The 11,533-nt window shown below is 58.5% G+C and overlaps 1 protein-coding gene across 1 annotated transcript; it reads right to left on the bottom strand.

The window, feature by feature from the left end:
- Positions 1-2,875: 2,875 nt before the first annotated feature.
- On the bottom strand, positions 2,876-3,880 carry GPR146 (G protein-coupled receptor 146). Its single transcript, XM_006889726.1, has one exon. The coding sequence runs from the start codon at positions 3,878-3,880 to the stop codon at positions 2,876-2,878; it is 1,005 nt and encodes a 334-aa protein (XP_006889788.1).
- Positions 3,881-11,533: the final 7,653 nt, after the last annotated feature.

The raw sequence follows: 11,533 nt of genomic DNA, 5'->3' as shown, positions 1-11,533 counted from the left end.
GTGCACGCGTGAGCATGTATGTGCATGTGCTGGTGTGCACGCGTGAGCATGTATGTGCATGTGCTGGTGTGCACACGTGGGTGTGCATGTGCTGGTGTGCACGTGTGTGTGTATGTGCGTGAGTACTGGTGTACACACGTGAACGTGCATGTGTTTGTTACTTCATGCACAGTCTTGTAGAAATACATGTTCTGCCACAAAGGGGGCAAGCCTGTGCCTACTTAGGCTATGCTCAGGTGTGCGTGCCTGTATTCATGTACTTGTATTGCTTCAGGCAAAAACTTAACTGAAATACATGTGCCAAGCAACTGACAGAAACAGGGTGAACAGGCTGCTTTCTGAGGTGTTTCAGGCCTCTGTGGAAAGCTTCGTGACAGCTGGTTATGTGGCCGGAGTGGGTCTTTTTGTTGCTAAGAGCATGGCAGTGAGGGGCATTTGAGTCAGGAGCCTGCAGTGAGGGCTCATGTCCACAGTAGGCCCAGACTGGCCTCAGGACAGTTGCAGGACACCCCAAGGTAAGGCATCTGGTAAGGGGCAGTGAACACACGGCAAGGACCCCCAGTCACGTGACTGGTGCGAACCTCCACCGTCTCCTCTGCTAGACCCACAGGACTAGAGGGCTCAGGCAGGGTCGGGGTGTGCGAGGACACCTGCTGGCGGACGTCCGTGGTGCAGCCTCACCGTTGTGTGTGCAGGCCTGTGCGTGACATGGGGACAGGGAAGTGACTGTGGAGCGTCCCTTGTATCTGAAGCCATAAGAACGCTGTCACTGTGTGCTCGCGGGTTGTGTGGTCAGTTCCACAGCGCTTGAGCCGTGTGGAGTCCCTGTACCAGTCCATCTTCCTCTCTTACATTCTACTCAGTCTGACATCCTTCTCTAGGGACTGGTCACTCCTGTCAACATGATCAGAGTGTGTGAGGCCCAATCTCCCTGTCCTCCCTTTAAGGAGCACCCTGACAGCCCTTCTCCTAAGACAGCTCCTGCTATATTCCATCTTCTTCTCCAACACTGCTGTTCAAAGTCATCCGTCCTCCCGGACTTCTCTTGTCCACCTTTCTCACATATTTGAGGTGACTGAAAACACTCATTTGTTGGGGAAGAAAATTTGCATGATGAATTCTGAGGCACAGAAGGCCTGCTGCCTCCCCCGGGCTGTTCCCAGGAACCAAGCCCTCCAGGCGCACTCCGGCCCAGCACAGAATGGCAGGAAGTGTGGGCAGGAAAAAGGCCCTTTTATTTGGAGCAGTCGTTGAGCCTGCTGCCCCAGGCTTTCTCGTCAGGCAGTAGTGGCTTCCCAGCTAAGATCTGTAGATGAGCTGGGCTCAGGCCTGTCCAGGAGAGAATTAGAGGCAGTCCTTGTCGCTCTCGCCGTGCACTGTGGCAGGAATGGAATCCGGGGGATTACTGCCGCACGGCTTGGCAAACATGAGTCCTCAAGTGGGTGATGATGGGGTGGGATGCCCGCTGCCTGGCCCCATAATCCTGCCTGCTCTGAGTCAGAGCCCTTGTACAAGAGCAGGAGGACAACGCCAGGGCTCTGAGGTGTGGGGAGGTGTAATGGGGTGTGAGATGGGGAGGTGTGCTGTGGGGAGGTGTGGTGTGGGGAGGTGTTGTATGGTGAGGTGTGGTGTAGGGAGGTGTATTGGGGTGAGGTGGTGGATGTGGAGGTGTGGTATGGTGAGGTGTAATGGAGTGTGAGGTGGTGTGTAGTGTGATATGGACACAGCAGGCCCTCCTCCCTCTCATGGACCTAACCTCCATTCACTGGACGGCCCACACTGCTGTGTGCAGTAGCCCCACTCTGGACACCTGGTGTATGCTCTCACCACATGGGCTGGTGACCAGCCCAGGTACCTGTCCCTGCCCCTCAGTGGCCCTTCCTCCCAGCACACTTTGAAGGCTGGTATAGAAAGAACAGAGAAAGAACCCTGGTGGTATGGTGGTTAAAGCACTCAGCTGCTAACCAGAGGTTTATGGTTCAAACCCACACACCACGTCCCAAGGGAAGGATGAGGCAGCCTGCTTCTGTAGTGGCTGCAGTGCTGATAACTCGGCCGGTGCTCTGCTCTGTGGGTTGTGGTGGTCTGAAGCCATTGCACCGGAGTGACCTGGTTGGGGTTTATTCTTTCTGGAATACTCAAGCTGTGCTCTTAACAGTGCTGTGAGGTTAAGCTTCTAGACCCCCTGTGAGGTTCACACCATTGCAACCCCACAGTGTGGCTGTGATTCAGAATCCGCTCCGTGGCAGTGGGAGCAGGGTGCAGACCCCCACTTCGGCGTTACGATCCCACTGCTGAGACCCCCCCACAGGGAGCAGTGGCCATGTGTGTTCACCGGCAGCTGCCTGGCCCAGCACTCTGCAGGTAGCATGGGCCTGGAGGTCACCACACCACCCTGTGGGCCAAGCGTCTGTGTTCCCCTTCCTTTTAATACTCAGTAATTTACCTCTCAGATACATCTTTGCATAAAGCAACTGAAACAAGGGGCCATCAAGTATTTGAACAATACTGACAAGCGAGGCATAAATACTGACTTGAGGTCTTGTCACTTCATTTGGTGGCCGCCCCGGGAGAAGGCCGGATGGGGGCACATCCAGGGGCTGGACCTGAGGGGTACGGAGGAAGGGTAGGCACACAGCCTAGCGAAGGGCCATCCAGGACAAGCTGATTGATTTGTATGTCAGGCACATGGCCTCGGCCCTGGCTGGGCCTTTTCCAGGATGCAAGCGTTGAGCAGCCAGCCCTGTGGTGGGCTCGCATAGGTTCCCGTCTTTCTGGGGGCAGGGCCAGAGCTGCCCAAGGTGACCAGTGTGGGTTCCACTCATGTCCTCTTCTTCTCCACATCCCGAGTCCGCTGGCTTGAGAACGCCTCTGCCTAGGCCGCTACTTGCTGCTGGCCCACCTGGTCGTGAATGCAGTGTTGTGACCCACACCGCAGCCTCTTGGCCAGCCGGCGGAGCTTGCTGGGGAAACTCCTGTCCATGTGGCGGTAAAGCAGTGGCGTCACCGAGCTGCTGGAGAAGGCCAGGAGCCGGGCAAGGTCTCTGGCGAGGGGCAGGACCCCCGCGTATTGCTCCTCCACAGGCCTTCCCCGCGCAGCCACCAGGGCCTGCCCCAGGAGGGTCAGGTAGTACGGTGTCCAGAGCCCCAGCTGTGTTGCCACGGTGGTCCCCAGCAGCCGGTGGGCAGTGGGGTCCAGCCAGCCCACGTCACCACGGCTGAGCGGCGTGTTCTCCTTGCGTAGCCGGGCAATGAGCGCCAGTGCGTACAGGGAAGCCAAGGCGGGCACCACGTAGCCCACCAGCACCATGATGGCGTCGGCGGCCTGCGTGCTGCGCATCTCTGCGCACTCGGCGAGGCGCGTGGATACGTGGCTGCAGATGTGGAAGAGTAGTGAAGAGAAGCTGGTGAGCAGCGCTCCGCCCCAGACGAAGCCACACACGTGGCGGGTGTTGTAGACGCTGGACATGTAGGTGCGAGGCAGTGCGCGCTCGATGTAGCAGTCCAGGCTGAGCAGGGCGGCCGAGTACATGCTCACCAGGGCGGACACGTGGAACAGGCTCAGCAGCGCCACCTGGGCCTCGCTGCTCGGCCGCCACAGTGCCCAGCGCGCATGCGCCGGCCCCAGCAGGTAGGCGGGCGCCAGGGCACTCAGCACCAGCCCCGCCACAGCCATGTTAACAAAGTAGACGTCAGGCATACTCATGCTGCGCCGGCTGTGCAGATTGGCCAGCACCAGCAGCGCGTTGTAGCCCAAGCCCAGGGGCAGGCCCACCAGCAGGTAGAGCAGCGAGAGCGCCCAAAGGGCCAGCGGCAGGTCCCGGCACAGTGGCAGGTCCGCGCTGCCCACAGTCCCATTGGGCACGTTGCAGCCCCACATGGCGCACAGTCCCGGGGTCTTTATGCAGCGTCCTGCGGGAGACAGGAGGAGTTAGCATGTGCCGGGAGAGCCTGCCCTTTGGCGGAGAGAGGCTCCAGAAAGGGTCTCCCCCCATATGTGAGCACAGGACAAACTCTGCCTCCCATGTCCCCTCTTCACCATGTCATCTCCCCTCAGCGCTCCATCATTAACCCTCATCGCTAGGTTCGCCCCCACCAGCCTTGCCCCCTCAACACAGCACCGTGTTGTCACAGCACCGTGTTGTCACAGCACCATAAGCATCCGCCTCTGTCCCCACCGTGTCACCTCACCACTCTCATCACCTCACTTCTCACAGGTGTGCCTCTACAAAAAATGAGGCAAACTACCGTCAGGGAGGGCCAGGTGCAGGGACAGTCAGAGTCTCAGGGTTTCCCCCACCGTGGTGCTGAGTTCTCGAATCTCATAGCTTGATGTGGAGTTCCTCTTCCTGACCCCTACAGTGCAAGGCCAAGGTACTTAAACTCACCGCCACCAGAAAACATGGTCCGATTGTAGTCACTGGTCCCACTTTTGTCCATTACTCAGTAGACATGTTCTGAGTGACCCTGAGGTGTCTGTGTCCATCATGGACTATGTGGGACTTCATGGAGCTCCAGTGACAGCCTCATAGTGGCAGGTGGAGAGCTGAGCCCAGTGGATAGGCTGCCTCTAAAGAGGGACTGTACAGAGCCATGTGATGTTCCTAGTGATCCCGGGGCAGGATAATGAGGGGGGGGGGGGGGGGGGCGAGGGGACGAGGTGACAGGGTGCAGAGCCGCATGGTGCTCCTGGAGATCCCAGAGCAGAGGGGCGAGGGGACGAGGTGCAGAGCCATGTGATGTTCCTAGTGATCTCAGAGCAGGATAATGAGGGGACGGGGTGCAGAGCCACACGGTGCTCCTGACAGGGTGCAGAGGTACAGGAGTGCTCTCTGCTTGGTGCTCCAATGTGCCCTGGATGTTGTGGCATGGCAGGCGAAGCTCGTTAGTCCACTGTAACCTCAGGAGTCTTAATGCCCTGAGGGGACCTGCGAGGCAGTTCAGGCCTTTGACTGGGTCAAGGAAGTCACGGGAAGCCTGCTGGGGGCCATGTATCCCAGGTCTAAATGGGAAGTGGGTGGTTGGAATAATGACAGAGCGCCTGTCCCTTACAGCTACAGTCTTCATCAGCATCTCTTCTCTCTGGGGAACCAGCCACTCAGTGTCCGCTGCGCCAACACAATCTCCTGCTCTCAGAATGAAAGCTAACCTTGGCCAAAAGCACACAAAGCAGACCTTTCTCCTTCCTGGAGCTCAGAACAAAGCGAGGAAGTGTGCCCTGCCCCCACACACCTTCCGCAAAGGCCACTACCCTGCCCCCTCCTGCTGTTAGTAGGGTGCACAGGTTACCACAGGACAACCTGGCCTGGGCCACCGCCCTGCCCCTTGCCTACTGCCCGCTCAGGAGGGCAAAGACCCTCTGTAAAGAAGGGAGTACAGGCTCATGGAGGTGGGGACGCTGCCCTGAGTACTCACACCAGTGTCTGTAGACCAGGGTGCCCAGGCCATGCAGGGCTGATGACAAGAATGTCAGGTGCCTCTTGAAAACCACTGCCTCCCCTACTGTGCCTGCAGCCTGCCAGGGACGTTGGCAACTCGCAGTGGCCCGTCCTTGGGGAGTGGTCTTGGCCATGGCCACTTCTGTGACTCAGAGTCCTGTACACACACATAGGAAGCACGGGCCCAGGAGTGGGGTGGGCAGAGCAACACTGAAGTGATGAGGGCCAGAGTCCTCAGGGCTGACACTAAGATTTCATGGCCTCCCAGAGTGGCACTCATTGAGGGATAATGTCAAGTGCTAGTGGGGTCAGACGGCAGTGGGGCTGCCTCGCTACCTCACACCCAGTGTGAATACCCTTCTTTCATGACCACCACGGTCCCTCCCTCTGATCCTCAAATGCCCCTCCCTTGGCATCACAGGCAGCCCTCCAGGGAGCATCAGCTTGACCCCTCACTCACACATGTCCCCACTGTGAGGGCTGCGTGCTTGTCCCTGGACAGGAGATGGCTCCGTCATCTTCTTACTTCCTGTGGCCACACGATCCCTTCCCAAGCCGTTTCCCTCCTTCCAGAGAAAAACCTCAGCCCAAAACCCTTGGCCCTGTGGGTTCCAGCAGCTACCACAGGTATGTCAGTGAGCCAGAGTTCATCCCATCACTCCATCGGCTGCCTTCCTGGGACATCCCTGCATGTCCTCATTTCAAATCCTGGTGCTGGCGTGGGTGGCCGGGCAGGAGCAGGAGGTACACGAGGAAGGGTGGGGGATGGCCATCACCACTGTGACCTGTCACCTCAGCCAGCACGGGCCTGAGCCAGCAGAGGAGGCTGCAGCTGCACTTGTTTGTCTTCAGGTGAATGGCCTGGGTTCCGGCTCAAGCAGCTCTCACCCCTGCACTTCCTGAGGTCAGCCCCAGGGAGTTGTGCATGCCATTGCCTGGGCCTCGTGGGTTTTCCTCCACGGGAACGCAGGGCATCCTTTCACACCAGCTGGCAAGGGACAAGATGCGCCGCCCGAGTCCCATGTCCCTTGGCAGGAGGAATTGTGCTGCGGAAGGCCATTGTCCCTGCCCTGAGGGGCAGCTGTGACGTCACACGCACGCTGTGTGTCTGCTTCGGGGTCTCTTGTTCTTCGGGTTACATCTGAAGAAGCGTAGCTGTGACGTCACATGCACAACACCTTTCCGTGTGTCAGAGGCAGATGTGACGTCATGTGCACGCACCGTGTCTGTCCCAGGTCTCCTTGTGATGTCTCATCCAAGATTCTGCGTCTCTGTTCGCCGTAGGAATGAGGACCAGGGCATGCGTGTGGTCTGGGGAGTGGACACCGGAGTGCAGTTCCCACACTGGGGGCACAGCTCATTCACCCTGAGTGCCCTCTGTGGGCTGTGACCCGTGCAGAGAGCAGGCCTTATCCTGGCCTCAGTGTGTCCACAGGGAGGGACCGTGGGGGGCACATGCAAGCTTTCTGCGTAGCCTTTTGGGAAGAGACCCTCGTCCTGATGGGACATCCGAGAGCCTGTCCTCTGCTCAGGTGGGTGCAGTCCCCACAGAGGTTTCTGACCCCAGAGGGCTTGTCATGGCCTCGGGGACATAGGAGGCTGGAGGTACAACAGTGCCACCACCCGGAGTGCTTCTCCTTCCTGTCACACGTGCAGCCCTGCGCGCTCGGTGCTCCCTGCCAGATCATTCTGGAAGCTGCTCATTCTCAGCTCCTGTGCCATCCCCTGACCCATCCTCTCCCCCCAGCTCTCACAGCTGCACTGGTCAGCCTGGCCACCTGCCCCCTCTCTTGCCCAGCCTCTCCCTGACTCAGGACCCACCCGTCCTTCCTTACACGTTATCCCTCCCCTGTGCCATGCCTGCTGGCCAGGCCCAACCGCAGGAGCAGGAACTCGTGCAGCACTGGGGAACTGAGCCTGACCCTGGCCCTCCCACACCCCAGGCCACTTTCTCAGTAATCGGCAGAAGCTGATGTTTCCATCTGTGGTCAGTGTCCAGCATTGACATGTGCTGGCCTTGTACTTGCTGACCTTTCTGGGCCATGGTCAGATGTGTGGATGCCTGAAGCTGTGTTCAAAGTGGGTCAGGTCGCAGGCAGCAGTGCCGATGCCAGGGCCTCCCGTGCTACCCAGTCGGGCCAGGCCTGGTCAGCTGTTCTGCTCTCTGACCAGCTTGGTTTGCACTTGAGTCGGAGAAAACAAAACCCTTTAGGGAACACAAGGCCACACCAACTCCAGATCAAGTGTGTCTCCAGACCCGACTTGCAGACCCCCACCAGGCAAGGTCCCAACTGGAGGGACATCTTGGTGACAGAATACCACTGATGGCCAGGGGCCAGCATAGTTTTCAGGTCTGTGGTTCAGCAGAGCGTGGGTGGGCAGAAGCCCTAAACAAACACAGAAAAGCCCCAAGTTACATGGGGGCGCAGGTGCTTGTTGCCCTGGGCTGCTGTCCTCACTCACCCCGGGCATCTGGCCCGTGGGCACAGCTCCCTTCACTGGGCACCGCAGCCTGGCTTCTGTATGAGCTGGAGCTACCCCAGAGGCCTTCCCCAGCCCCTCTGGGCTTGCAGGAAACAAGTGGTCTGACTGCAGTGTCCACTCCATGACAAGCCTGGTTGGGGGACATATCTCTCTGAGAGGCAGTTCCTCCATCAGGCCCCCACACGTCTGACCATGTAGTCAGGTCACAATGACCTGGTGTCAGTCATTGCTCCGATCCAGCCCTCCTTCCTCCAACCCCACCAGTGTGTCTCTGTGATCATGCCAGCAGTCTGACTCTGCATTGACCCCTGAGCTGGATCCCCTGTGTGCCTGCCTCAGAGCAAAGACACCACTGCCTGGACACTGGCCATCTGCACTGTGCCCTTCCAGCACATCTGAGGCAACCATCGGCCTGGGTCCACAGGATGGCAGGGGCCTGGCTCTGGCATGTGCATCAGCTGTGTATGAAGCCGTGGCCCTCAGGTCCTCACACAGAAAGGGGAGCTACAGTGCAGGGTCACCTCCCGTGGGGCCTTGTCCCCCTCACGGGGCCTCTCTGTTTGCTCTTGAGTCACCAGGGAGCTTGTGTCCATGGCCATGTCAGCTGGCCCAGCAGGCTCTGGGCCACTGTGCTGCAGGCTGTCCCCTGCAGATGGCAGACAGACTAGTGGGTCAGCTCTCCAGTCAGCAGGTCAGCCCTGGAGATAAGTGACCGCAGATAAGGGATCGCTCTGAGGGAAACAATGTCCTGCAGGAAGGACTCGGGCTCACGCTGATGGGCAGCACCGGAAGGAGGGCAGGAGACCCCAGAGAGCCCATCCCACACTGACTGGCCATGACTGGACCGCTCAACTGAGACACAGTTTCCAAACCCACTAAAGGTAATTTTAGTCTTAAAAGGAGTGAAAAACCCAGTGAGCCCAGGAAGGTCGCAGCGCTTCAGGGTGTCCAGGGTGGAGAACCTTCCTGCCCATTTGAAAGTTCATGACCACAGCTTACGGTTGGACAGCCCCGCACCCCTCTCCAGCCATAGGGTGTGAAAGACACAGGGGCACTGGGGGTACCCAGCTAACCGGGGCACAGCCTCAAGCCCCACAGGCAGCAGCGGCCTGGCCAGCAGTGACCGCAAGCCGCCTGCACTCACCTCGCGTCCGCCCGCCTGCCTCACCGCTCCGGGCTCCCACGCTGCGGGCCCTGTGTACACACGTGACCGGCCCGCCCCCGGCCCGCCCCGCGCAGCCCGGCCATGCCACCGGCCATTGGCCCCTAGCGACGTCCGACTGTGGGGCCGGGTGGTGGCCGTTATGTAACCTGACACCGGCCAGGACGCCCTGCAGTGGCGTGTGCTGCGCTACAAAGCCTGGACCAGACAGGCGGCCACGCTTCTGGGTGCTGAGTCACCACCCTGCTTATCTGGGGGTGCAGACCCTGCGTGGAGGGAAGCGCCTGTGTGCCCAGTCTCCTGGCAGGTACACCTGATCCCGCCCCTTCTCACAGACCAGCCAGCTGTCTCCCAAGCACCCCAGCTTCCTGTTCCCGGAATTGGAATTCGCTGTAAGCGGAGGGGACCCAGAAACCCGACGCCCCGCCCCCATCCCGCCCCCTGCCACCGAGGGGGAGGGGGGCGGGGCAGGGGTGGAAAGTCCCCCTGCTGCTGCTGCTGCTGCTGCCCAGCTCAGAGCATGGCTGGGAGGGAGCACTGAGGCGCCCTAGCCCACAGGACCAGAGAACAGCACTGTGGTTCAGTCACTCCCCACCCCAGCTGAGCACAGGGGACCCCAGGCCGCCCCACTTCGTTTTGTCATCCCCAGAGCATGCTTGTTTAGTGGTGCATACAGCTGGAGCAGTATTCTCTCTCCATACCTATCTGCATGCGGAGCAAATTATCCAAGAAGCTGGACTCTGTGAAGAGGAGTGTGGCATCAGGATCAGAGGGGGACTCATCAATAACCTGCGTTATGCAGATGACACAACCTTCCCTGCTGAAAGTGAAGAGGACTTGAGGCACTTGTTGCACAAGATAAGGAATGCAACCTTCAGTATGGATTGCATCTCAATGTCCAGGAAACAAGGATTCTCACCACTGGACCAATAAACAACATCATGATGGATGGAGAAGAGACTGAAACTGTCAACAACTTCATCTTACTTGGATCCACAATTAACACCCTTGGTACCAACAGTCAGGAAATAATGCGACATATTGCACTGGAAAAATCTGCAGTTAGGGACCTCTCTAAATGATTGAGGAGTAATCGTACCAGTTTGAAGACAGAGTGCATCTGATTCAGGTCATAATGGCCTTTCCATTCACTCGCTATGTATGCATCAGAGAGCTGGACAATGAATAGGGATGACAGAAGAATTGATGCCTTTGAGTTATGGGGTTGGAGAAGAGAACTGAACATCCCATGGACAAATATTTCCTGGAGAGGGTGCAGCCAGCGTGCTCTTCAGAGGCAAAGACAATGAGACTTCACCTCGCGTATTCCGGGCATGTTGCTAGGAGAGGCTGTGCCTTGGAGAGGGACATGATTCTTGGAAGAGTGGAGAGTTGGTGAAGGAGAAGACCACCCTCAACCATGTGGATTGACACAGTCACTGCTGCAATGGGCTCTAGTGTGTCAGGAAGTGTGAAAATGGTACAGGATAGAACAGAGTTCAAATCCACTGTTCAGAGGGTCACTATGAGTCATACTCGACTTGACTGCACCCGACACCTTCAGTAGCCACACTAAAGACTGGGAGGTGCTGACTTCGCTGGCCAGGGGCGGCTCCCAGCCCTCCAACAGCACGCTTTGAGAAAGCATGCCATATGCCCTGGGCTCTGAGACCCAGCAACAAAGGGGACATGCTCTTGTACCCCTAAGCGTCCAGGAGGCCCACTGCGTCCTCAGGGCAGGGCAGCACTCCCCGAGGTTTCCCAGGCTGAATTTGTGGAAGCCCCTGCCTCATCTTTCTCAGCCTTGAACAAAGGCAGAGCCATCACTTCTCTGGGGGTTGTGACAGCGTCATGGGCACATCCTGCCGACTCTGTGGCTGTGCTGACGTGTCCGGGGATGCAGCTCCGAGCAGCGGTTGTTTCTGGAGGTGACAATATGGCATCAGGCAGAGAACATTCCTGGAGGAAGAGCATGTCTCTGACCAGGCTGTCACTGCTGTATGTGGTTGGTGGGGCCTCTGGCTCGACCTGACAAGGGATGGAGGACAGTGGCTTTGAGACACCTGGGTGGAGGTGCTGTCAGGGCTGCAGGTGCTCCCAGGTTCTTCTCAAGCCTTGGCCAGGCCCCCTGCTCTCCGGCCTGTCCTTATCGGGGCCTGTGGTGGTAGTCTTTCTCGGGTGAGCCTAGAGGGCTGCAGAGGGTCCTACATGAGAAACCCGTGGGGAGTGGCAGAAAGCAAGATCCTGCTGACAATACTTGGGATCACTGGTGTCCTGGGTTCTGTCCTTTCTGAGTGTCTGTGCCTTCTTTCCAAGCCTTCCCTCCATGGCTTCCCACCCAGCTGCCCCCAGCAGGAGCTTCTCTTCCTGGTTTGCAACTTGAGAGGCAACCAGGCTAGCTGAGGCCAGCACCCGGCCTGCTGACCCTCATATCTCTGGCCTCTGACTT

This window comes from Elephantulus edwardii, unplaced genomic scaffold (genome assembly GCF_000299155.1).
Source record: "Elephantulus edwardii isolate Elephantulus edwardi_28Jun2011 unplaced genomic scaffold, EleEdw1.0 scaffold00080, whole genome shotgun sequence".
In the NCBI taxonomy this organism is placed as follows: domain Eukaryota; kingdom Metazoa; phylum Chordata; class Mammalia; order Macroscelidea; family Macroscelididae; genus Elephantulus; species Elephantulus edwardii.
The sequence above is the reverse complement of the archived record's forward strand: the minus strand, read 5'-3'. Positions and strand labels throughout refer to the sequence as shown.

Bases quoted from the DNA above. Each gene is read 5' to 3' on its own strand.
- GPR146 (XM_006889726.1), bottom strand. From the start codon at position 3,880: ATGTGGGGCTGCAACGTGCCCAATGGGACTGTGGGCAGCGCGGACCTG.